This window comes from Pseudorasbora parva, chromosome 23 (genome assembly GCF_024679245.1).
Source record: "Pseudorasbora parva isolate DD20220531a chromosome 23, ASM2467924v1, whole genome shotgun sequence".
Lineage (NCBI taxonomy): Eukaryota > Metazoa > Chordata > Actinopteri > Cypriniformes > Gobionidae > Pseudorasbora > Pseudorasbora parva.
In genome coordinates, this window is record NC_090194.1 from 92,501 (window position 1) to 120,231 (window position 27,731).

The window sequence follows — 27,731 nt, forward strand, 5'->3', positions numbered from 1 at the left end:
CTGGAAATGTTTTTGATAAGCATCAAAACATTATAATGATCATGTGATCATGTATCATGCAAAAGCACTACATATATTAATGTACTATCTGTACGTACAGTATATATACACATGTTGACATGACATTTTTGGCGCAGTGACATGCTATATATCATCTTAAACTGTTAATTTTCTACTTCTTGTGCTGTTTAATTTTTGTACATGTAGTTTTATGACCTCAATATTAACAAGACATTTTTACATTTCATTTTGCACACCAAATAGACTTTTGAAATTCAATGCAATATTAGGGGGTTTACACAACAACGATGTACAAAAAAAAACTCTCAGATCTGTGAAAATAACTAAAAAGCAGTATTATGTATGCCTAGTAATATGCAAGCGCACAATGTAAGCATTTTCACAGAGGGTAAATTCCAAAGGGCCCTTGTAAGACACTTCAGGAAGGGGACGGCATTTATAGGGATGTTCTAAACGAAAGTGAATGAAAGGGTACATGCAATGGTCCAACCCGATCTCACGGCAATTCGTAAACGTAAAAGTACGTAAAATGTACTTTACAAAATGGTTTATTTCGCATGAATCCGTACTGAATGACCTACCCCCTACCCTGCCACTAAACCCGTCACTAACAGATTAGTCAAATCGTACAAATTCATATGAGTGAGATTCGTAGAAATTAACCACTGCATAAAACACGAACAAATTGGTCGTGAGGTAATGTTGGATGGTCACTTCAGGGAAGTAATTTTATTATTTATGGTCGTGTGAACCAGTGAATACTAGTGATTCATTTTAAAACTAGATGGCAGGAGAGTTTGAGTTAACTTTTCAATTTTTCAAACAGTTCACGTTGTTTTGATTTGTTCATAATATATATCACTCATTTTGTCATTATATTTAAATAAGTTCCATAGGTAAGAATGTGTTAGGTAATGCAGGGTCCAAAGATGAGACGGCAAGTTAAAAACAGATACATTCACTCACACATAACACATATTCTAAAACGTTTTTTAAATTAAATGTAAATTTATTTTCAACAGTTGTTTTAGGAGCAATAATAAGACATATCTGTCGTAAGAGCAGCGTGCTGTGCTGTCGGTCCTTTGAAGGGAGTAGGGCTCACTTCGGTTTGGAATTTCCCCAGATTTGCTTTTCTTTATACACGATTAAAAATAAAGGCTCCAAAACTCTGTTCCTTAAAATAACTATAAATAAACTATATACTATTACTGCGTGCGTGCGTGCGTGCGTGCGTGCGTGCGTGTGTGAGAGAGTAGGTTTAGGGGTAGGGGCAGGGATGGGCAGTGTAGGGGGATAGAAAATACAGTAGAAAATACCTCTGGTCGTGATTACGAGCTCATGCCATTCAAATTTTGAAATGGGAGGACATTCATGTGCAATTTTTACATAGGAAACTCATATTTACGATAATTCCGAGAGCAAATGAATGCAGCATTAGTTCTCAGTTCTCCCTCAGTGTCTGTGTATACTGGTGTGTTTGCATGTTCCTGAGAGTATTGTCTATTAAAGATCCTGTTCCAGGTTCTCCTTCATGAGTTTGGCCTACATACCGGATCTGTAACACATTACACCTATGGAATGTCCCCACATTTTACAAAAACAAAGTGTGTGTAAAGAACATTTTAATAATCATAATCTAAAGAACCTTTTTCAATTTATAAAGACCCTTTGGTTCAACGACGGTTCCATGGATGTTAAGGTTCTTCACTGAATCATTTTTCTTGATGTTGAAAATGTATGTAACCCTGTTTGGCATGGTACTGGATGATTTACAACGTTTACACGGCACTCCAAGGTACTTCAAAGAACACCATAGTAGTATATGTCCAAAAAAAATGGGTAGTTCCATGGTACTTTTTAGTATTTTTGTGTGGTAATCCTTCATATGAAGACTGAGATGGAGCTTTATTTTGGTCCAGATTAGGGAACGTTCTGTGAAAACAGTGAGAGGTTGATAATCACCCGGACGCATGTGCGCTGAGTTAAGTCTCTGTTTGTAGGAAGCTTAACATCTCTTTTCAGATTTTATTTGACTGATGACGACCATTTTAACATTTGACACTTTATATACCATTTCTCAATGTTAGTCAATGAAATGTCCTTTTTATATTTCATGTATACTATTTTACATGTTTAGTTTGTTGTCTGAAAGAGAATTAGCATTTTTGAGCTCTAGAATTCGTAATAGCATTTTTCGAATAATGAATAAAAAAAGGTCTGTGGTCAAATCTGATTTGCAGATGTTTTTGGAGAAAGGGTGGTACTTATGTTCTATGACTATGAAAGAATGCAACTGGTATCCATGTGTTTGTTTAACATGCTGCAGATGTGTTGGATCTCTATGTAGAAGTGAGCGTTGCGTTGAGAGCGTTGATGCTCAGTTCCCTTAAGAGAAGCGGCTGACAGCAGAGTGCCTAATTCAGATAGCATGAATGCAATGATAGCTAAACACAAGTTTGTCATGTCACTCTGCTTTGACAATGCCAATTGAATATAGTCCATCTCTCACAAATATTTACTCAGTTGATTTGCTTACTGCCTCCACTGTTTCAGAAGTAAATAGAGGGTGATCTGAGATGGAATAAAAAAATGTATTGGTTATTAAATGTTACATTAATGATTCGTTTAAGATTAAATATTTGTAAAACAAATGCAGTTGTTTTAGCATGCACCTGAAAAGTCTTCACAGCGCTTCACTTTTTCCACATTTTGCTGTTACAACCTTATTCCAAAATTGATTAAATTCATTCTTTTCCTCAAAATTCTGCAAACAATACCATATAACGACAACGTGAAAGAAGTTTGTTTAAAATCTTTGCAAATTTAATAAAAATAAAAACAAAAAAATAATCACACGTCCATCAGTGTTCCCAGTCTTTGCCATGACACCCTAACCCTGTTTCCTCTGATCATCCATTAGATGTTTCTACAGCTTGACTGGAGTCCACCTGTGGTCAGTTCAGCTGACTGGACATGATTTGGAAAGGCACACACCTGTCTATATAAGGTCCCAAAGTTAACAGTGCATGTCAAAGCATGAAGTGATTGTCTGTAGACTCCGAGACAGGATTGTATCAGCACAGATATGGGGAAGGGGAAGGAGACATTTCTGCAGCTGAAGGTCCCAATGAGCTCAGGATCCTCAATCATCCGTTAATGGAAGAAGTTTGGGACCACCAGGACTCTTCCTTAGCAATCGGGGGAGAAGGGCCTTAATCAGGGAGGAGACCAGGAACCTGATGGTCATTCTGACAGAGGGATCGAGGGAAAGATGAATGCAGCAATGTACAGAGACATCATTGATAAAAACCTGCTCCAGAGCGCTCTGGACCTCAGACTGGGGTGATGGTTCATCTTCCAACAGGACAGTGACCCTAAGCACACACCCAAGATAACACAGAATTGGCTTCAGGACGACTCTGGGAATGTCCTTGAGTGGGTTAGCCAGACCCCAGAACTGACTGAACATCTCTGGAGAGATCTGACAACGTCTGTGCACCAATGATCTCCATCCAACCTGATGGAGCTGGAGAGGTCCTGCACAGGAATAGGTGTGCCGAGTTTGTAGCATCAAACTCAAAAATACTTGAGGCTGTGATTGGTGCCAAAGGTGCTTTAACAAAGTATTGAGCATCTGGTATTTTTGTTGTTTTTTATTTGTAATAAATTTACAAAGATTTCAAACAAACGTCCTTCATGTTGTCATTATGGGGTATTGTTTGAATTTTGAGGAAAATATTGTCAATGTTAACATTTTAGTTGGACTAAAACTCACAAGGTATAACATTTACAATGTTTCCACCTTGTTACACTTGTGGTGTTCTTGGTAAAAATGATCAGCCTTTTAAATTAGTGGTAAATCTCTCATTATGTATTTTATTACCAAATATTGGATTCAAACTTTTGTCACCTTGTTTTCTTCAATTTAGCTTATTTCATATTTCTTTTTGGAAATGACTGATCTTGGCCTCATTGATCTGAGCTTATGAAAATATAGCATAATAAGAGATTTACAAGCAATTGAAAGACATTTTTTAGCAGAAACATCACATTAGGTGAAGGATTTCCATGAATCAGACATCACTGGTCACGCGGTTTGTGTGTATTCTATGTGTGATCTTTTCTGTTTTTGACACTATGTCTAGGTTCTGCTATTCCAGTGGGCATCGACGTGCAGGTGGAGAGCATTGACAGCATTTCAGAGGTCAATATGGTAAGTGTCTGCTCTTTTATAAATTACTTTTAACCTTTAACCTGCTCTGCAAACCCTCACTTTCCAGTGCTAGTCATACATCAAAGCTTAAATCCTTGACCATTTAAACCGATTGGATTCACAACTGAGGCAGAGGTCAAAGGTCAAACCATCATGCAACAAAGACTATGAACGTGTGCAGAATAGCATGCTAAATCCATAGACGTGTTCATTTTTATTTTTATTTTATTTTTCCTAAGTGGCAAATTGACACAAAGAAAGTGAGAATTATATTGTGAAAACAAATGTTTAGCAACAGGCCTAACCTACACAGTGACATTCAAAGTGTAAAGGAGTGGCTTATACACACTGACCAACCCTTTTTCATCTCTTTTGTGGGCATAGGACTTCACCATGACCTTGTACCTTAGACATTACTGGCAGGACGACAGGCTGGCCTTCCCCTCCAGCAATAACAAAAGCAGAACATTTGATGCTCGGCTGGTGAAAAAGATCTGGGTGCCAGACGTCTTCTTTGTTCACTCCAAGCGTTCCTTCATTCACGACACCACCATGGAAAACATCATGCTCCGAGTCTATCCAGATGGAAACATTCTTTACAGCGTCAGGTACCGCATCAGGACACTTTCCTGAAAACAGATGTTTCCACAAGAGCTGTGAAACTAGCGACTGACCTGAGGCATTTCCCTGCGTTTAAAGATTTCACTAGAAAGGAAAAACTGTTTTTTCAGCTCTTTACTTTGAAGTAAATTGTAGTGCTCAAGACAGTTTATCTAAGTATGAAAAATCTATAATTTACTGATGTCATTTCAAAGTTCATAGAAACTTTAAAAAGGAAAAGAAAACCTTTTCTGAAATTATCCAACAGCAGCTTAAAGAAAGGATCTCACTAATCATTGAGTAGTTCCCCTTCGGTGAGCGTTTAACTGGAGAACTGCTATGACTGAAAACAGTGGCAACTCGGGATCCGAGTCATTAAAACCAGTCGAATCCGCTCACACACACGCACTGGACGAATCGAATCTGGTCGAATCCGCTCACACACACACACTGGACCGAATCGAATCTGGTCGAATCCGCTCACACACACACACTGGACGAATCGAATCTGGTCGAATCCGCTCACACACACACTGGACCGAATCGAATCTGGTCGAATCCGCTCACACACACACACTGGACGAATCGAATCCGGTCGAATCCACTCACACACACACACTGGACGAATCGAATCCGGTCGAATCCACTCACACACACACACTGGACGAATCGAATCCGGTCGAATCCGCTCACACACGCACACTGGACGAATCGAATCCGGTCGAATCCGCTCACACACACACTGGACCGAATCGAATCCGGTCGAATCCGCTCACACACAAACACACTGGACCGAATCGAATCCGGTCGAATCCGCTCACACACACACACTGGACGAATCGAATCCGGTCGAATCCGCTCACACACAAACACTGGCGAATCGAATCCGGTCGAATCCGCTCACACACACACACTGGCGAATCGAATCCGGTCGAATCCGCTCACACACAAACACTGGACGAATCGAATCCGGTCGAATCCGCTCACACACACACACTGGACGAATCGAATCCAGTCGAATCCGCTCACACACACACACTGGACGAATCGAATCCGGTCGAATCCGCTCACACACACACACTGGACCGAATCGAATCCGGTCGAATCCGCTCACACACACACACTGGACGAATCGAATCCGGTCGAATCCGCTCACACACACACACTGGACGAATCGAATCCGGTCGAATCCCCTCACACACACGCACTGGACGAATCGAATCCGGTCGAATCCGCTCACACACACACACTGGACGAATCGAATCCGGTCGAATCCGCTCACACACACACACACTGGACGAATCGAATCCGGTCGAATCCGCTCACACACACACACTGGACGAATCGAATCCGGTCGAATCCGCTCACACACACACACTGGACGAATCGAATCCGGTCGAATCCGCTCACACACACGCACTGGACGAATCGAATCCAGTCGAATCCGCTTACACACACACTGGACCGAATCGAATCCGGTCGAATCCGCTCACACACACGCACTGGACGAATCGAATCCGGTCGAATCCGCTCACACACACACTGGACCGAATCGAATCCGGTCGAATCCGCTCACACACAAACACACTGGACGAATCGAATCCGGTCGAATCCACTCACACACACGCACTGGACGAATCGAATCCGGTCGAATCCCCTCACACACACGCACTGGACGAATCGAATCCGGTCGAATCCGCTCACACACACACACTGGACGAATCGAATCCGGTCGAATCCGCTCACACACACGCACTGGACGAATCGAATCCGGTCGAATCCGCTCACACACACACACTGGACGAATCGAATCCGGTCGAATCCGCTCACACACACACACTGGACGAATCGAATCCGGTCGAATCCGCTCACACACACACACTGGACGAATCGAATCCGGTCGAATCCGCTCACACACACGCACTGGACGAATCGAATCCGGTCGAATCCGCTCACACACACGCACTGGACGAATCGAATCCGGTCGAATCCGCTCACACACACGCACTGGACGAATCGAATCCAGTCGAATCCGCTTACACACACACTGGACCGAATCGAATCCGGTCGAATCCACTCACACACACACACTGGACGAATCGAATCCGGTCGAATCCGCTCACACACACACACTGGACGAATCGAATCCGGTCGAATCCGCTCACACACACACACTCGACGAATCGAATCCGGTCGAATCCGCTCACACACACGCACTGGACGAATCGAATCCAGTCGAATCCGCTTACACACACACACTGGACGAATCGAATCCGGTCGAATCCGCTTACACACACACACTGGACCGAATCGAATCCGGTCGAATCCGCTCACACACACACTGGACCGAATCGAATCCGGTCGAATCCGCTCACACACAAACACACTGGACGAATCGAATCCGGTCGAATCCGCTCACACACACGCACTGGACGAATCGAATCCGGTCGAATCCGCTCACACACACACACTGGACGAATCGAATCCGGTCGAATCCGCTCACACACACGCACTGGACGAATCGAATCCGGTCGAATCCGCTTACACACACACACTGGACGAATCGAATCCAGTCGAATCCGCTTACACACACACACTGGACCGAATCGAATCCGGTCGAATCCGCTCACACACAAACACACTGGACGAATCGAATCCGGTCGAATCCGCTCACACACACGCACTGGACGAATCGAATCCGGTCGAATCCGCTCACACACACACACTGGACGAATCGAATCCGGTCGAATCCGCTCACACACACGCACTGGACGAATCGAATCCGGTCGAATCCGCTCACACACACACACTGGACGAATTGAATCCGGTCGAATCCGCTCACACACACACACACACTGGACTGAATCGCAACTGGTCGAATCCACTCAGACACACACACACACACACACTGGACCGAATCGAAACTGATCGAATCCGCTCACACACACACACACACACACGCACACTGGACCAAACTCATTATTTTCAGTGAACCCGTTGAATCCGCTCACACACACACACACACACTGGACCGAATCGAAACTGATCGAATCCGCTCACACACACACACACACGCACACTGGACCAAACTCATTATTTTCAGTGAACCCGTTGAATCCGCTCACACACACACACACACACTGGACCAAACTCATTATTTTCAGTGAACCGGTTGAATCCGCTCACACACACACACACACACTGGACCAAACTCATTATTTTCAGTGAACCCGTTGAATCCACTCAGACACACACACACACACACACTGGACCAAACTCATTATTTTCAGTGAACCCGTTGAATCCGCTCACACACACACACACACACTGGACCAAACTCATTATTTTCAGTGAACCCGTTGAATCCACTCAGACACACACACACACACACACTGGACCGAATCGAAACTGATCGAATCCGCTCACACACACACACACACACACGCACACTGGACCAAACTCATTATTTTCAGTGAACCCGTTGAATCCGCTCACACACACACACACACACTGGACCAAACTCATTATTTTCAGTGAACCGGTTGAATCCGCTCACACACACACACATACACACACACTGGACCAAACTCATTATTTTCAGTGAACCTGTATTTTTTTATATATAGTATTATAGTTCTTATTTTGTTTTCAGTAATTTTAGCACTTCAACTTATTTGAGTAAATAATACAGTAATACCGTTTTATCTAATTTAATATTTATTTCATTTCAGCATTCTTTCAATTAACAAAAATATTTTGGTAAAACTTTACAATAAGATTTCATTAGTTAACATGAACTAACCATAAACATCAGTTCAGCATTAGTTCATCTTTAACTTTAGCTAACCCTAACCCTAACCCTAACCCTTTAACTTTAGCTAACCCTAACCCTAACCCTAACCCTTTAACTTTAGCTAACCCTAACCCTAACCATAAACATCACTTCAGCATTAGTTCATCTTTAATTTAAGCTAACCCTAACCCTAACCATAAACATCAGTTCAGCATTAGTTCATCTTTAACTTTAGCTAACCCTAACCCTAACCCTAACCCTAACTTTAGCTAACCCTAACCCTAACCCTAACTTTAGCTAACCCTAACCCTAACCCTAACTTTAGCTAACCCTAACCCTAACCATAAACATCAGTTCAGCATTAGTTCATCTTTAACTTAAGCTAACCCTAACCCTAACCCTAACCCTAACCCTTTAACTTTAGCTAATCCTAATCCTAACCCTAACCCTTTAACTTTAGCTAATCCTAATCCTAACCCTAACCATAAACATCAGTTCAGCATTAGTTCATCTTTAACTTAAGCTAACCCTAACCCTAACCCTAACTTTAGCTAATCCTAACCCTAACCCTTTAACTTAAGCTAACCCTAACCCTAACCCTTTAACTTAAGCTAACCCTAACCCTAACCCTAACCCTAACCCTTTAACTTTAGCTAATCCTAATCCTAACCCTAACCATAAACATCAGTTCAGCATTAGTTCATCTTTAACTTAAGCTAACCCTAACCCTAACCCTAACTTTAGCTAACCCTAACCCTAACCCTAACTTTAGCTAACCCTAACCCTAACCCTAACTTTAGCTAACCCTAACCCTAACCCTAACCCAACTGCCGGCATCATTTGAGGGTGTGGTGCGTCCGAGCACATGGTTTATTTTTCTCCGTCCATACAGACGTTGAGTTAGACCTATTTTAGGTCAATATATGACAAATAAAATAATTAATAAATAAGCAGCCGGCATCATTTAAGGGTGTGATGCGTCTGAGCGCAATGCTTATTTATTTTTCTCCGTCCATACAGACGTTGAGATTAATTAGAATATGCCCCTTACCTAACACGCACTAAAACCTACCCCTGTTTTTTGGCGCAGACCCCTCCCTGAAATAGCCCGGGTCATCATAGCCCTAGCTGGGATTTTTTACAGTGACCACAAAAATGTCTTGACCATGCGCTGGCTTTCCTCGATGAGTGTTGGCTGTCGTGTATGATTTAGGTGTATGTGTGAGACTCGTGGCGGCCAGTACAACTCTGGACAGTGCATAACCGTTTCCGAATCCTTCGGGATTCGGATCCTGGATTTTCATTCCCCTAACTTTAGCTAACCCTAACCCTAACCCTAACTTTAGCTAACCCTAACCCTAACCATAAACATCAGTTCAGCATTAGTTCATCTTTAACTTAAGCTAACCCTAACCCTAACCATAAACATCAGTTCAGCATTAGTTCATCTTTAACTTAAGCTAACCCTAACCCTAACCATAAACATCAGTTCAGCATTAGTTCATCTTTAACTTAAGCTAACCATAACCCTAACCATAAACATCAGTTCAGCATTAGTTCATCTTTAATTTAAGCTAACCCTAACCCTAACCATAAACATCAGTTCAGCATTAGTTCATCTTTAACTTAAGCTAACCCTAACCCTAACCCTAACCCTTTAACTTTAGCTAATCCTAACCCTATCCCTAACCCTAACCATAAACATCAGTTCAGCATTAGTTCATCTTTAACTTAAGCTAACCCTAACCCTAACCCTAACTTTAGCTAACCCTAACCCTAACCCTTTAACTTTAGCTAACCCTAACCCTAACCCTAACCCTAACCATAAACATCAGTTCAGCATTAGTTCATCTTTAACTTAAGCTAACCCTAACCCTAACCCTAACCCTAACCATAAACATCAGTTCAGCATTAGTTCATCTTTAACTTAAGCTAACCCTAATCCAGCTGTTTGTGTCGGTTCACAGGGCTTTAACTAATGCCAACAGGATTATGATAATGCATTAGTACATTTTGAAATGAACAAAGATAAATAAACGCTTCATAGGTGCGATTGATTATTAGTTCATGTTAACTAATGAACTTTATTGTAAAGTGTTACCAATACTGAAATAGTTTTCGTTTATTTAACATATCAACACAGATCACAATATTCTTTCTGTTCCACAGGAGAAAGTCAAACTGGCTCATTTGTGTGCGACCACAGACCCTTTTGTTTACTTTACCTGTCAAATAAGGTGTGGCTTTCTTTTAAATACTTTAGAATAATTGGACCAGATTTTCTTTCCAAGAAGTCCCAGCATGCACTGCAAAGTATAGGCTTGATAAATGAGCCAATTCATGCGCCTACAGGATCAGTTTTCACTTCTATTCATCTCAGTTGTTTCTATAATTTGATGTTTTGTCTCAGTCATAAAGGGATGTTTTCAGACTATTAGTTAAGGCTGTCCTGGATGTGCATTGCAGAATCACAGTGACGGCGCTCTGCTCGATGGACTTCAGCAGGTTTCCTCTGGACACACAGAACTGCTCTCTGGAGCTGGAGAGCTGTGAGTACGAGCGCTTGTGTGCATGTACACTGAGCACTGAGCACTCTCAACAAGCTACAAGGAAATCATTAGTCCAAGCATACCTGTGTAAATATATCACCAATGTTCTGATTGTTAAAGGGACAGTTCACCCAAAAAAGAAAAATTCTGTCACCATTTCGTTCCAACCCTTCTTTGAAAAACAGCAGAAAAAAGAATGTGCACACTGCTTGTACAATGAAATGAAGTCAATAAGAAACGAATACTTCTATCCAGCAAGAACACATTTATTTGATCAAAGTGAGTAAAGACTTCTGTTTTAAATAAATGCTGTTCTTTTAAGCTTTCTATTTCTAAAGAATTGTCACAAAATATCAGTTTGCACAGAAATATGAAGCATCTCCACTGCGATAATTCAACTCTGATAATAATAATCATAATAGTGTGTTGATCATCAGATCCTCCTATGAGAATGATTCCTGAAGAATCGTGAGACACTAAAGACTGGAGTAATGATGATAAACTCAGCTTTGATCAAATTGTAATAATTTTTCTAAATATAACTGTTTTGAAATATAAATTTTACAGTTGACCAAACAAATATTTGTAGCTTGACAGCCTCTGGTTGGTCACTATATTTGTTCATTATATGTCAAAAGAGCAGCATAAATATTCATGAAAACTTCTCCTTATATGTGAAATGGACAAAAGAACATCCTACATGTTTGGAACAACATGATTTTTACATTTTGGGTGAACAATTTCTTCAAAAGAGTGCAACAGTCGGTTCCAGAAGTAAAAACTCTACTGATTTTCTCCACAGGGAAACTGATAAATCATAACCCTTCAAAGACAGACCTACTGTACCGGGTTATTAATCTGTAGCGTTTGCTTCTGTTGAAGCCGTCAGTCCGCATTATTCACCAATTATTGTGTTTAAGCGCAGAATTTGTGGAGGAAAAACGACATTACCAATGATGCTAGACAGAAAAATATATATATAGTATCAACCTTTTTGAATGCGTATTTTCTCCGTCGTTTTAATTTGATTTTGCAGTTTCTTCCCTTAATAAAGTCGAAAACAGTAGTGATGCAAACACACTAGCAACCAGCAACACGTGTTGGTTATAAATTAAATGACAGAATCTAAGCACTGAGGGTGTTTCTGAAATGACTGATTCTCAACTACATTGAGAAAGATACAGAATTAACAAAATAATTCATGATAAACATAGCCATTAATACCATTCCCAATCTATGCAATGCATCTATAGGCTAACACAATATCTCATTTGCATAATAATGTGTTTTTAGGACAATATGTAATGTAAAAAGATGTGCAATAAAAAAGGAATATTTTCAAGAGAATATCCAGACTTAAAACTGTGTGTTTTGTCAGAGAAATCCACTCAAATATAATGTCCTCTGTGTTCTGTGTCAGGAGGATATCTCTGCCTCGGGTGAGTGAATCCAGCATTTATATTCAGATGTCTCTTGCCTAACTTCACAGCATGCAGTTGGCTGTCAGCATGAAAATCAGTAGTTTTATCCAGTCGATTCTATAGACGGTATAGCCTCGAGTTTCACAAGCCTGCATTAACTCAGCACCAAATAGAAACTCTGGCATTTTGAGCACGGAGATTCTGATCTGTGATTGGACACATGACTCGCCGCTGTAAACAGAAGCATTAGGGGCTCTCCAGAGCGCGGACACACATCTGTTTCTCATCTTTTGTGACTCACAGCATCCTGAATGTAACTTGATGGATCCTTATGTCTATTTATTTTGTTTTTGTTTGTTATTATTTCAGACCACTATTGTATATTTGACCTTTTTTTATTCTCTTTACAACTGTTTTAATTATCCTTGTTCTTATTTTTAATTCTTACACATGGTATTCTTATTTCTTATGCATACGTTATCACTATTTCAATTAATTTCTATATAAAGCACTTTGAATTGCCATTGGGTATGAAATGTGCTATACAAATAAACTTGCCTTGCCGATCGGCTGAGGGTGAATAGTCTCTGAGCACGGCAGTGCTGTCTGTGAATACTTCCTGCTTAGCTACTGTTCGGACGCTCTTTCGTACTGCTCCATGCTTTGCTCTATCGCTTCTGTATTTTATCTCATCATTTCAACTTCAGCAAATCAACACAGTGCTCAAACAACAAAGCTTGACTTTAATGTCCGTCCTTTGGAAGAGATGTTAAACCGAGATTTGAAGTATTAACGAATGTGGGTGAGGAATCCCCAAACGTGATGAATGTGATCGAACGCAGATTAAATCAGCCCACAGCTAACACTAATGCTAACAGGTGCTCAAGGTCGAGCAGACAGCGGCGCTTAGCTCAGAGAGCAGCCGAGCCCAGGACTCTGATAGTGGGTGACTCCATAGTCAGAAACATTAGCAGCAGAGATACAACTACATGCTGCCTTCCACAAGCAACCATTTCTGATGAAAACAGGGAATTTCAGAACATTCTGATGAAACAAGTCTGCAAATCGACTTATCATTCATGTGGGGAAGAACGATATTAAGAGGGAAGGTCAGAACTCATTAAGATGGATTTCAGTTAATTAATCGATAGCTGTGAGTCCCCCCGGTATCAACCAAAACGCGTTGAGCACCACAATCACCAAAGCCTCTGGGAATAGCCTAAGAGTGCAATTGATGATATTGCTCCTCTGAAAGTCAGGAAAAAGAGTGGCAAACAAAAAGCACCTTGGAGAAACTCAACAGCAGTGCAAATAATGAAAAGACAATGCAGTAAATCTAAATCATTATAACATCTATAAAGACAGCCTTCATGCTTTCAATGTGGAACTAGGAAAAGCTAGACAGACCTTATTCTAAAATATTATAAACAGAAACATAAACAACATGTGCACTCTTTTTGCTACTGTCGAGAGACTAACAACCCCAGAAAGTAACTATGTCAGATTCTGAAACAATTGAAGGTAAAATATTAGAAGAAACAGTACAGCACCTTAAAACATCCACCTGTGCCATTGACGCACTCCACACTTCTTTTTTCAAAAGTGTGTTTAAAAGTTTAGAAGCAGATCTCCTAAAAGTGGTGAACTCCTCACTTCTCTATGGGACATTTCCAAACTTCCTTAAAACCGCAATAGTTAAGCCTCTTCTGAAAAAGAGAAATCTGGAAAACTTTATACTGAGCAACTACAGACCAATCTCAAATCTCCCCTTCATAGGCAAGATCATTAAAAAGGTGTTTTCAATCAGCAGAACGAATTCTGAAGCTTAAACGGATACTTTGACCATTTCAATCTGGTTTCCGACCGCATCACAGCACAGAGACAGCGCAACATACAGAGTCCCACAAGGGTCAATTCTAGCACCTCTCCTGTTTAACCTGTATATGCTGCCACTGAGCCAAATAATGAAAAAGAACAATATTGCTTACCACAGCTATGCTGACGACACCCAGCTCTACTTAGCACTGTCACCTAATGACTACAGCCCCATTGACTCCCTGTGCAAATGCATTGATGAAGTTAACAACTGGATGTGCCAAAACTATCTTCAGTTAAACAAAGACAAAACCGAAATCACTACATTTGGAAACAAAGATGAAATTCTCAAGGTGAACGCATATCTTGAGGCTAAAGGCCTGATAACAAAAAATCAAGTCAGGAATCTTGGTGTGATTTTGGAGTCAGACCTGAGTTTCAGTAGTCATGTCAAAGCAATAACTAAATCAGCATACTATCACCTGAAAAATATTGCCAGAATTAGATGCTTTGTCTCCAGGCAAGACTTAGAGAAACTGGTTCACGCTTTCATCACCAGTAGGGTGGACTATTGTAATGGCCTTCTCACTGGCCTTCCCAAAAAGACCATTAGACAGCTTCAGCTCATACAGAACGCTGAGCAGAAGCAGAACATATGACCATATCACACCAGTCCTCAGGTCTTTACACTGGCTTCCAGTTACATCTAGGATTGATTTTAAAGTACTATTACTTGTTTATAAATCACTCAATGAGCTAGGACCCCAATACATCGCAGATATGCTGATTAAATATAAGCCCAACTGAGTGATAACTCAGATCACTCAGATCACTATTCTTATTTCTCATGCATATGTTATCTCTATTTTAATTCATTCTATGTAAAGCACTTTGAATTGCCATTGGGTATGAAATGTGCTATAGAAATAACCTTGCCTTGTGAGCGGGCCGGAGTAAACTAGCCCTCAGTGCCGCCTTCCCTTCTCCGTCCCACACACAGAGATTCTCCAACTCGAAACAGGAAAAATAAAACAGAACTTAACATTAAGGCTAATGTGTTAGTAAGCAAACTCTGCTATTTTTCGTTAAAGTTACCTGCACGTAAGCAAGCTTTCCCCAGCTGTAGCATTAGCTCCTGACGGCTCTTTGCTCTGAGTTTGTTCTTTCATTAAGGGAAGCAACACTTCATAGTTTAGTAACGTTTAGTAAATATATGGCCATGGGACTTTGAAATATGATAATTTAAGCCTTATCTTTATCTCCCAGGACTGTTGTTGAATCTTCCAGTAGTTTTAGTTTGGGGTCCTTCACATGTGGCAGGGGCTGGCTGCGGACGTGCCTGACTTTAAATCTGCGCTACTAAACACAGATAATGGCCGATGCTGATATATTAAGAAATTACAAATATCGGTGTGATATATCGGTCGACCTCTAGTAAACAGTCCTGTACTTTTGTATTTTCGTCTGATTTAAATCAAAGTTTGAAGTGTTGTGGTAGCCGGTTGGTTTGGATCATGGCTTATAACACTTTGAAATCCCTGAGGAGAAATGGAATGGAAAAATACTTCTGGAACGGGAACTGATTCTGGATTGCAGTTTTTTGTCATATTATCTTCTGCCAACAGTCATATTTAATCTGATTATACAGGCTTCACTGTTGTAGATCTAAACAAATTGCATATAGTCTTTCTGTCTTATACACACACACACACACACACACACACACACACACACACACACACACACACACTCACTCACTCACTCACACACACACACACACACACTCACACACTCACTCACACACACACACACACACACACACACTCACACACACACACTCACACACTCACTCACTCACTCACTTACACACACACACACACACACACACACACACACACACACACACACACACACACACACTCACTCACTCACTCACTTACACACACACACACACACACACACACACACACACACACACACACACACACACACACACACACACACTCACACACTCACTCACACACACACACACACACACACACACACACTCACACACACACACTCACTCACTCACTTACACACACACACACACACACACACACACACACACACACACACACACACACACACACACACTCACACACACACACACACACACACACACACACACTCACACACACACACTCACACACTCACTCACTCACTCACTTACACACACACACACACACACACACACACACACACACACACACACACACACACACACACACACACACTCAGAGAATGGCATGGGCCTGAGACTCAGAGGAGAGCAGATAGAGGTGGTTTATGCTGCTCTGTGTCTTCTCCCCTGAGGCTGAGCTCCATGTCTCTTCACAGAGAGTTTGTCTCACTCATCCCTGCTCCCCTTCCCACATTTCTTTGCTCTCTTGAAGACGCGTACAATGAGAACGACCTCATGCTCTATTGGAAGAATGGGAACGATTCATTAAGGACTGACGAGATTGCACTCTCGCAGTTTTTTATTGAAGAATTCCACCCTTCCTACGGGCTAGCCTTCTACAGCAGCACCGGTATGTCTGCTTCACTTCCTCCTTCATTAGCATAAGACCCTGAGCTCAGCCAATCAGCAAGAGTCCAGAGAACCACATATCCCGCATGTCATTGGCTGAGACGCCGGGATGTGTGCAGTTTTCCTCTACTTTCGCTTTGATTTCTGGGGTCATTCTCAGGTTTCCCCAAATCATGGATATTTGATTATAGGTGAGCAAAAAGCTTTTACCAGCTTTGGGGAAATAATATTTTAGATTTTAATATAAAACAGTAAAATGATTTTTGGTGAATATACACTACTGTTCAAAAGTTTACGGTTGGTTAGGCTGTTTGAAGGAAATTAACATTTTTAATCAGCAAGGCTTTCGACTCATTCTCTAAGAGACTTTTAAATTGTTACGAAAAACCAATTAAAAACGTTTGCACAAAATGATGAATCTGCATTATCTCCAACACTGATGATGGTCAAAAATCCTCACATTAGAATGATTGAAGGATCATGGGACACTGAAGACCACCTAAATAGAAAATTGTCACAATATTCATGTTTTATTATATTTTTGATCAAATAAATGAAGAAAAATGTAAATAAAAGCATACAATACTTCTTTCAGAAACATCTAAATACTGACCCCAGACTTTTGAATGGTAGTGTTTAATAATTCATGATATTTCTTATTCAAAACATGTTTTGTGCCAACCCATGAGAATGTTGGAGATCGTGCCAATAATGCCTCAGCCAACAAAAGCTTTAAGAAAGACATGTTTGTTTGTTTGTTTGTTTGTTTGTTTGTTTGTTTGTTTGTTTGTTTGATAAAGAAATCGTAAACTCCATCTGACACAAGTTTCTTGATAGTCGTTTAGGGTTCTTGAGATGATTAAACTGGTGTCCAGTCCCGCTCCGGTAGGCTCAGTCCAGTTCAGTCACACACACACCTGACCAGATAATGTTCAGTCACACACACACCTGACCAGATAATGTTCAGTCACACACACACACCTGACCAGATAATGTTCAGTCACACACACACACCTGACCAGATAATGTTCAGTCACACACACACCTGACCAGATAATGTTCAGTCACACACACACCTGACCAGATAATGTTCAGTCACACACACACCTGACCAGATAATGTTCAGTCACACACACACCTGACCAGATAATGTTCAGTCACACACACACCTGACCAGATAATGTTCAGTCACACACACACACCTGACCAGATAATGTTCAGTCACACACACACACACCTGACCAGATAATGTTCAGTCACACACACACACCTGACCAGAGAATGTTCAGTCACACACACACCTGACCAGATAATGTTCAGTCACACACACAGCTGACCAGATAATGTTCAGTCACACACACACCTGACCAGATAATGTTCAGTCACACACACACACACCTGACCAGATAATGTTCAGTCACACACACACCTGACCAGATAATGTTCAGTCACACACACACCTGACCAGATAATGTTCAGTCACACACACACACCCGACCAGATAATGTTCAGTCACACACACACACCTGACCAGATAATGTTCAGTCACATACACACCTGACCAGATAATGTTCAGTCACACACACACACCTGACCAGATAATGTTCAGTCACACACACACACACCTGACCAGAGAATGTTCAGTCACACACACACCTGACCAGAGAATGTTCAGTCACACACACACACCTGACCAGATAATGTTCAGTCACACACACACCTGACCAGAGAATGTTCAGTCACATACACACACCTTACCAGATAATGTTCAGTCACACACACACCTGACCAGAGAATGTTCAGTCACACACACACAGCTGACCAGATAATGTTCAGTCACACACACACCTGACCAGATAATGTTCAGTCACACACACAGCTGACCAGATAATGTTCAGTCACACACACACCTGACCAGATAATGTTCAGTCACACACACACACCCGACCAGATAATGTTCAGTCACACACACACACACCTGACCAGAGAATGTTCAGTCACACACACACCTGACCAGATAATGTTCAGTCACACACACACACCTGACCAGATAATGTTCAGTCACACACACACACACCTGAACAGAGAATGTTCAGTCACACACACACCTGACCAGAGAATGTTCAGTCACACACACACACCTGACCAGATAATGTTCAGTCACACACACACCTGACCAGAGAATGTTCAGTCACATACACACACCTTACCAGATAATGTTCAGTCACACACACACCTGACCAGATAATGTTCAGTCACACATACACACCTGACCAGATAATGTTCAGTCACACACACACACCTGACCAGATAATGTTCAGTCACACACACACAGCTGACCAGATAATGTTCAGTCACACACACACCTGACCAGATAATGTTCAGTCACACACACACACCTGACCAGATAATGTTCAGTCACATACACACACCTGACCAGATAATGTTCAGTCACACACACACCTGACCACAGAATGTTCAGTCACACACACACCTGACCAGAGAATGTTCAGTCACACACACACACCTGACCAGATAATGTTCAGTCACACATACACACCTGACCAGATAATGTTCAGTCACACACACACACCTGACCAGATAATGTTCAGTCACACACACACCTGACCAGATAATGTTCAGTCACACACACACACCTGACCAGAGAATGTTCAGTCACACACACACCTGACCAGATAATGTTCAGTCACACACACAGCTGACCAGATAATGTTCAGTCACACACACACCTGACCAGATAATGTTCAGTCACACACACACCTGACCAGATAATGTTCAGTCACACACACACACCCGACCAGATAATGTTCAGTCACACACACACACACCTGACCAGATAATGTTCAGTCACATACACACCTGACCAGATAATGTTCAGTCACACACACACACCTGACCAGATAATGTTCAGTCACACACACACACACCTGACCAGAGAATGTTCAGTCACACACACACCTGACCAGAGAATGTTCAGTCACACACACACACCTGACCAGATAATGTTCAGTCACACACACACCTGACCAGAGAATGTTCAGTCACATACACACACCTTACCAGATAATGTTCAGTCACACACACACCTGACCAGAGAATGTTCAGTCACACACACACAGCTGACCAGATAATGTTCAGTCACACACACACCTGACCAGATAATGTTCAGTCACACACACAGCTGACCAGATAATGTTCAGTCACACACACACCTGACCAGATAATGTTCAGTCACACACACACACCCGACCAGATAATGTTCAGTCACACACACACACACCTGACCAGAGAATGTTCAGTCACACACACACCTGACCAGATAATGTTCAGTCACACACACACACCTGACCAGATAATGTTCAGTCACACACACACACACCTGAACAGAGAATGTTCAGTCACACACACACCTGACCAGAGAATGTTCAGTCACACACACACACCTGACCAGATAATGTTCAGTCACACACACACCTGACCAGAGAATGTTCAGTCACATACACACACCTTACCAGATAATGTTCAGTCACACACACACCTGACCAGAGAATGTTCAGTCACACACACACAGCTGACCAGATAATGTTCAGTCACACACACACCTGACCAGATAATGTTCAGTCACACACACACACCTGACCAGATAATGTTCAGTCACATACACACACCTGACCAGATAATGTTCAGTCACACACACACCTGACCACAGAATGTTCAGTCACACACACACACACCTGACCAGATAATGTTCAGTAACACACACACCTGACCAGATAATGTTCAGTCACATACACACACCTGACCAGATAATGTTCAGTCACACACACACAGCTGACCAGATAATGTTCAGTCACACACACACCTGACCAGAGAATGTTCAGTCACACACACACCTGACCAGAGAATGTTCAGTCACACACACCTGACCAGAGAATGTTCAGTCACACACACACCTGACCAGATAATGTTCAGTCACACACACACAGCTGACCAGATAATGTTCAGTCACACACACACACCTGACCAGAGAATGTTCAGTCACACACACACCTGACCAGAGAATGTTCAGTCACACACACACAGCTGACCAGATAATGTTCAGTCACACACACACACCTGACCAGATAATGTTCAGTCACACACACAGCTGACCAGATAATGTTCAGTCACATACACACACCTGACCAGATAATGTTCAGTCACATACACACACCTGACCAGATAATGTTCAGTCACACACACACCTGACCAGATAATGTTCAGTCACACACACACCTGACCAGAGAATGTTCAGTCACACACACACCTGACCAGATAATGTTCAGTCACATACACACACCTGACCAGATAATGTTCAGTCACACACACACACCTGACCAGATAATGTTCAGTCACACACACACCTGACCAGAGAATGTTCAGTCACACACACACCTGACCAGATAATGTTCAGTCACACACACACCTGACCAGATAATGTTCAGTCACACACACACACACCTGACCAGATAATGTTCAGTCACACACACACCTGACCAGATAATGTTCAGTCACACACACACACACCTGACCAGATAATGTTCAGTCACATACACACCTGACCAGATAATGTTCAGTCACACACACACCTGACCAGATAATGTTCAGTCACACACACACCTGACCAGATAATGTTCAGTCACACACACACACCTGACCAGATAATGTTCAGTCACACACACACCTGACCAGATAATGTTCAGTCACACACACACCTGACCAGAGAATGTTCAGTCACACACACACCTGACCAGATAATGTTCAGTCACACACACACACCTGACCAGATAATGTTCAGTCACACACACCTGACCAGATAATGTTCAGTCACATACACACCTGACCAGATAATGTTCAGTCACACACACACACCTGACCAGATAATGTTCAGTCACACACACACACCTGACCATATAATGTTCAGTCACACACACACCTGACCAGATAATGTTCAGTCACATACACACCTGACCAGATAATGTTCAGTCACACACACACCTGACCAGATAATGTTCAGTCACATACACACCTGACCAGATAATGTTCAGTCACACACACACCTGACCAGATAATGTTCAGTCACACACACACCTGACCAGATAATGTTCAGTCACACACACACCTGACCAGATAATGTTCAGTCACACACACACCTGACCAGATAATGTTCAGTCACACACACACCTGACCAGATAATGTTCAGTCACACACACACCTGACCAGATACTCCCGGTGTGTGTCGCTGAGCCTCCAGGAGCGGGTTCGGACACCCAGTGCTGTGGAAACTTTATTCTGAATGTCTTTCTTCCTTGTTCTCAGTGTGTGTTGTAAATGTCTGTACTCTCTGTTTCTATCAGGCTGGTATAACAGGCTGTACATAAACTTCATCCTCAGGAGACACATCTTTTTCTTCATGCTGCAGACGTACTTTCCCACAATGCTAATGGTCATGCTCTCCTGGGTGTCCTTCTGGATCGACAGGAGAGCTGTGCCGGCGCGTGTCTCTCTAGGTAAACAGCTGTGGTGTGTGTGTGTGTATGTGTGTGTGTGTGTGTGTTTGTGTGTTCTGCTGAACTGGTCAGATCAGTAAAGCCTGTTTCTGTGAGATTGCTCCAGGTACATTTGTAATGAGCTGTGTGTGTTTTATTGGGCTCTCTGGTTATAACAAGCACAAACCGGTTTAGAATTAAATGACTTCAAAAATACCTCAGGCCAGCAGGCGTTACACACACACACACACCACCAGGAAGCTGCTCTTTTCACACACTCATCAGTAAGGTCACAGCACTGCGGTTTCTGAACAGGATGGAAGGGTTTCTCACACAGAGGGCCCTATGTTAACGATCTGAAACACAAGTGTCGGTGTACAAAGGCAATTGGGCCGGGTGCAAGATAGGGCCCGGAGTGTTTTCTTCAGAAGAGCTGCTTCCTGCATAGCGTGAGGCGTGTGTGTGTGCGTGTGTGTGTGTGTGTGTGTGTGTGTAAGGTGTGTGTGTGTGTGTGTGTGTGTGTGTATGAGAGGGGTGTGTGTGTGTGTGTGTGTGTGTGTGAGAGAGAGAGAGAGAGAGGCGTGTGTGTGTGTGTGTGTGTGTGTGTGTGTGTGTGTGTGTGTGAGAGAGAGAGAGAGAGAGAGAGAGAGAGAGAGAGAGAGAGAGAGAGAGAGAGAGAGAGAGAGAGAGAGAGAGAGAGAGAGACGTACGACTATGAGAAGACGTGTTCTGAGTGTCTCTCACTCTCGTTTCCTCTTACTCAGTGTGAGATCCTCCATTATCTGAGGCTCGGGTGAGAAATGTCATAAATGGAAACATTCTTTGCCTGAACTCTTGAACTTCCTCTTAACATGTGCTTCACTTTCCCTTTGATCCGCTTCACTTTCCCTTTGATCCGCTTCACTTTCCCTTTGATCCGCTTCTCTTCCCCTTTGATCCGCTTCACTTTCCCTTTGATCCGCTTCTCTTCCCCTTTGATCCGCTTCACTTTCCCTTTGATCCGCTTCACTTTCCCTTTGATCCGCTTCACTTTCCCTTTGATCCGCTTCACTTTCCCTTTGATCTGCTTCACTTTCCACTTTCCCTTTGATCCGCTTCACTTCCCCTTTGATCCGCTTCTCTTCCCCTTTGATCCGCTTCACTTTCCCTTTGATCCGCTTCTCTTCCCCTTTGATCCGCTTCACTTTCCCTTTGATCCGCTTCACTTTCCCTTTGATCCGCTTCACTTTCCCTTTGATCCGCTTCACTTTCCCTTTGATCTGCTTCACTTTCCACTTTCCCTTTGATCTGCTTCACTTTCCCTTTGATCCGCTTTTCTTTCCCTTTGATCCGCTTCACTTTCCCTTTGATCTGCTTCTCTTCCCCTTTGATCCGCTTCACTTTCCCTTTGATCCGCTTTTCTTTCCCTTTGATCTGCTTCACTTTCCACTTTCCCTTTGATCCGCTTCACTTTCCCTTTGATCCGCTTTTCTTTCCCTTTGATCTGCTTCACTTTCCACTTTCCCTTTGATCCGCTTCACTTTCCCTTTGATCCGCTTCTCTTTCCCTTTGATCCGCTTCTCTTCCCCTTTGATCCGCTTCTCTTTCCCTTTGATACGCTTCACTTTCCCTTTGATCCGCTTCACTTTCCCTTTGATCCGCTTCACTTTCCCTTTGATCCGCTTCACTTTCCCTTTGATCCGCTTTTCTTTCCCTTTGATCCGCTTCACTTTCCCTTTGATCCGCTTCTCTTTCCCTTTGATCCGCTTCACTTTCCCTTTGATCCGCTTCACTTTCCCTTTGATCCGCTTCACTTTCCCTTTGATCTGCTTCACTTTCCACTTTCCCTTTGATCCGCTTCACTTTCCCTTTGATCCGCTTTTCTTTCCCTTTGATCTGCTTCACTTTCCACTTTCCCTTTGATCCGCTTCACTTTCCCTTTGATCCGCTTCTCTTTCCCTTTGATCCGCTTCTCTTCCCCTTTGATCCGCTTCTCTTTCCCTTTGATACGCTTCACTTTCCCTTTGATCCGCTTCACTTTCCCTTTGATCCGCTTTTCTTTCCCTTTGATCCGCTTCTCTTCCCCTTTGATCCGCTTCTCTTCCCCTTTGATCCGCTTCTCTTTCCCTTTGATCCGCTTCTCTTCCCCTTTGATCCGCTTCTCTTCCCCTTTGATCCGCTTCTCTTTCCCTTTGATTCGCTGACCCGCTTCTCTTCCCCTTTGATCCACTTCTCTTCCCCTTTGATCCACTTCTCTTCCCCTTTGATCTGCTTCACTTTCCCTTTGATCCGCTTCACTTTCCCTTTGATCCGCTTTTCTTTCCCTTTGATCCGCTTCTCTTCCCCTTTGATCCGCTTCTCTTCCCCTTTGATCCGCTTCTCTTTCCCTTTGATCCGCTTCTCTTCCCCTTTGATCCGCTTCTCTTCCCCTTTGATCCGCTTCACTTTCCCTTTGATCCGCTTTTCTTTCCCTTTGATCCGCTTCTCTTCCCCTTTGATCCGCTTCTCTTCCCCTTTGATCCGCTTCTCTTTCCCTTTGATCCGCTTCTCTTCCCCTTTGATCCGCTTCTCTTTCCCTTTGATTCGCTGACCCGCTTCTCTTCCCCTTTGATCCACTTCTCTTCCCCTTTGATCCACTTCTCTTCCCCTTTGATCTGCTTCACTTTCCCTTTGATCCGCTTCACTTTCCCTTTGATCCGCTTTTCTTCCCCTTTGATCCGCTTCTCTTTCCCTTTGATCCGCTTCTCTTCCCCTTTGATCCGCTTCTCTTCCCCTTTGATTCGCTGACCCCCTTCTCTTCCCCTTTGATCCGCTTCTCTTCCCCTTTGATCCGCTTCACTTTCCCTTTGATCCGCTTCACTTTCCCTTTGATCCACTTTTCTTTCCCTTTGATCCGCTTCTCTTCCCCTTTGATCCGCTTCTCTTTCCCTTTGATTCGCTGACCCGCTTCTCTTCCCCTTTGATCCGCTTCTCTTCCCCTTTGATCCGCTTCTCTTCCCCTTTGATCCGCTTCTCTTCCCCCTTGACCCCCTTCTCTTTCCCTTTGATTCACTGACCCGCTTCTCTTCCCCTTTGATCCGCTTCTCTTCCCCTTTGATCCCCTTCTCTTTCCCTTTGATTCGCTGACCCGCTTCTCTTCCCCTTTGATCCGCTTCTCTTCCCCTTTGATCCCCTTCTCTTTCCCTTTGATTCACTGACCCGCTTCTCTTCCCCTTTGATCCGCTTCTCTTCCCCTTTGATCCCCTTCTCTTTCCCTTTGATTCGCTGACCCGCCTCTCTTCCCCTTTGATCCACTTCTCTTTCCCTTTGATCCGCTTCTCTTCCCTCCGTCTTCTGCAGGAATCACGACCGTGCTGACCATGTCCACAATAATAACGGGCGTCTCCGCGTCCATGCCTCAGGTGTCTTATGTGAAGGCGGTGGACATCTACCTTTGGGCCAGTTTCCTCTTCGTTTTTCTGTCGGTCATTGAATACGCTGCTGTGAACTACTTTACTACAGTGGAGGAGATGAGAAAACTTCGGAAGGGAAAGGTCAGGGGTCACACTGAGGAATATTTGCTCTGCTGACTGTGAGCGATTCACTCTGAAGTTATACATGCCCCCTATGGAACTTTTGAGGCAACACAAATTCGTTGGACTAACAGTTTACCATAGTTTCTGCCAAAATATTTTAATAATAATAATAATAATAATAATAATAATAATAATAATAATAATAATAATCTATAAATAATATTATATACAGTTATTTTTTATTTATAGTTTTATTGACAAATTAAATCAAATTCATTGGCCAAACAAAATTTTACCATGGTAACCATAAGTTTCTGCCAAAATACTACAATAATAATAACAATTATTAATTAATTAATCATATTTCATTCATTTTTATTTTTCACTTTATTAAAAATTTTGATATTCAAAATGTAAAACAACAGATATTTTAAAATCAATAATAATATACACTTTGAAATAAAAATCTTTATAATAAATGCATTTATTTTTAATTAAGACAATTAAACTATTAATACTATGTTTAAATATAAATAATAAAATATAGTATAAATACTATATAATAATAATTATATATTCGTATATTTAATTAATATATTATATATAAATAAGTATAAATTCGTAAATATATTTCTTTTATTTATAATTTTATTAACACAATTAAAATAATTTAATTGGCCAAACAAAACTTTTCTGATAAATGATTATAGTTTCTGGCAAAAAACTATAATAAAAAAAAAAAAAAAATAATAATAATAATAATAATAATAATTATTATTATTATTATTATTATTATTATTATTGTTATAAAATGTACTGATTCATAAATAATATAAATACATTTATTTTTATTTTCAATTTTATTAACAAAAATTAAAATGATTTAAAGATTTTGAAAACTTCTTGCAATGGCTGAAGGTAAACCCAAATTTATTTATTTAACTAAAACTCAAATCAAATGGCATTAGTTAACTTAAATGTTAATATAAACTTTTTGTTATTATTGTTACCAGTATTATTTCGTCTCCATAACCGCTATTCCCTTCCTCCCAAAGCTCCCGGTTTCCTATGATGCGAGTCAGGCCATGGCGTACGACGGCTGCTTCCACGATGAGATGGACGTGTCTCCATTCCCCGAGCTGCCGACCACACCGAGCCCCGCGCGGTCCATCCCGGCCCGGTTCCCCGAGATCCCGGCCACGCGCTCCATCCCGTCCCGGGCCTCGCCCACCGATCCGCCACCCACCGAGGGCACGAGGCTGTGGAGGAAGCGGACGCTGGGCAGGAACCTCAGATTCATCATGAGCAACAGCTACATGATCGACTCATACTCCAGAATCCTCTTTCCGGTGGCGTATCTTCTCTTTAACATCATCTATTGGTGCATCTACTCCTGAGCTTCTCTGATCCTTCCTGGATCAGCTGCAGTTATTCTGCGGGACATCTGGACTAACGACTGCAATAAGAGAGCTGACATTGGACCTGCTGATGAAACACTACCAGAGAAGAAGACTCTCTTTTAAATGTTTTGTATTCCTTATAGCATTTGAAGGAATGTGTTCTGTCATAAATAAACAGAAGGAGCATGTTCATCTCATTCAAGGAAAAACTGTGTGGACGGCTTTATCTACTTTAGCTTTATCTACTCAACTCTGGCTCTTTCTCAAGACACCCCATGTGGAAAACAAAACAACCACCTTT

General features: G+C 42.2%; 1 protein-coding gene and 1 long non-coding RNA gene across 2 annotated transcripts in view; one reads left to right on the plus strand and one right to left on the minus strand.

The window, feature by feature from the left end:
* LOC137062193 (uncharacterized) overlaps positions 1 to 15,728 on the minus strand; it is a 16,125-nt gene extending 397 nt beyond the window's left edge. Inside the window, exons 1-3 of the long non-coding RNA XR_010901212.1 lie at positions 15,511 to 15,728; positions 15,347 to 15,426; positions 4,643 to 4,861 (exon numbers count right to left, since the gene is read on the minus strand). This is a non-coding gene — a long non-coding RNA (uncharacterized lncRNA). The remainder of the gene's footprint in view (positions 1 to 4,642; positions 4,862 to 15,346; positions 15,427 to 15,510) is intronic.
* Positions 1 to 27,731, plus strand: part of gabrr3a (gamma-aminobutyric acid type A receptor subunit rho3a) — a 32,476-nt gene extending 4,745 nt beyond the window's left edge. Inside the window, exons 3-9 of the mRNA XM_067433036.1 lie at positions 4,170 to 4,237; positions 4,622 to 4,845; positions 11,097 to 11,179; positions 16,851 to 16,988; positions 22,405 to 22,557; positions 25,855 to 26,048; positions 27,086 to 27,731. Coding sequence (XP_067289137.1) covers positions 4,170 to 4,237; positions 4,622 to 4,845; positions 11,097 to 11,179; positions 16,851 to 16,988; positions 22,405 to 22,557; positions 25,855 to 26,048; positions 27,086 to 27,427 — 1,202 coding nt within the window. The 3' untranslated portion in view covers positions 27,428 to 27,731. The remainder of the gene's footprint in view (positions 1 to 4,169; positions 4,238 to 4,621; positions 4,846 to 11,096; positions 11,180 to 16,850; positions 16,989 to 22,404; positions 22,558 to 25,854; positions 26,049 to 27,085) is intronic.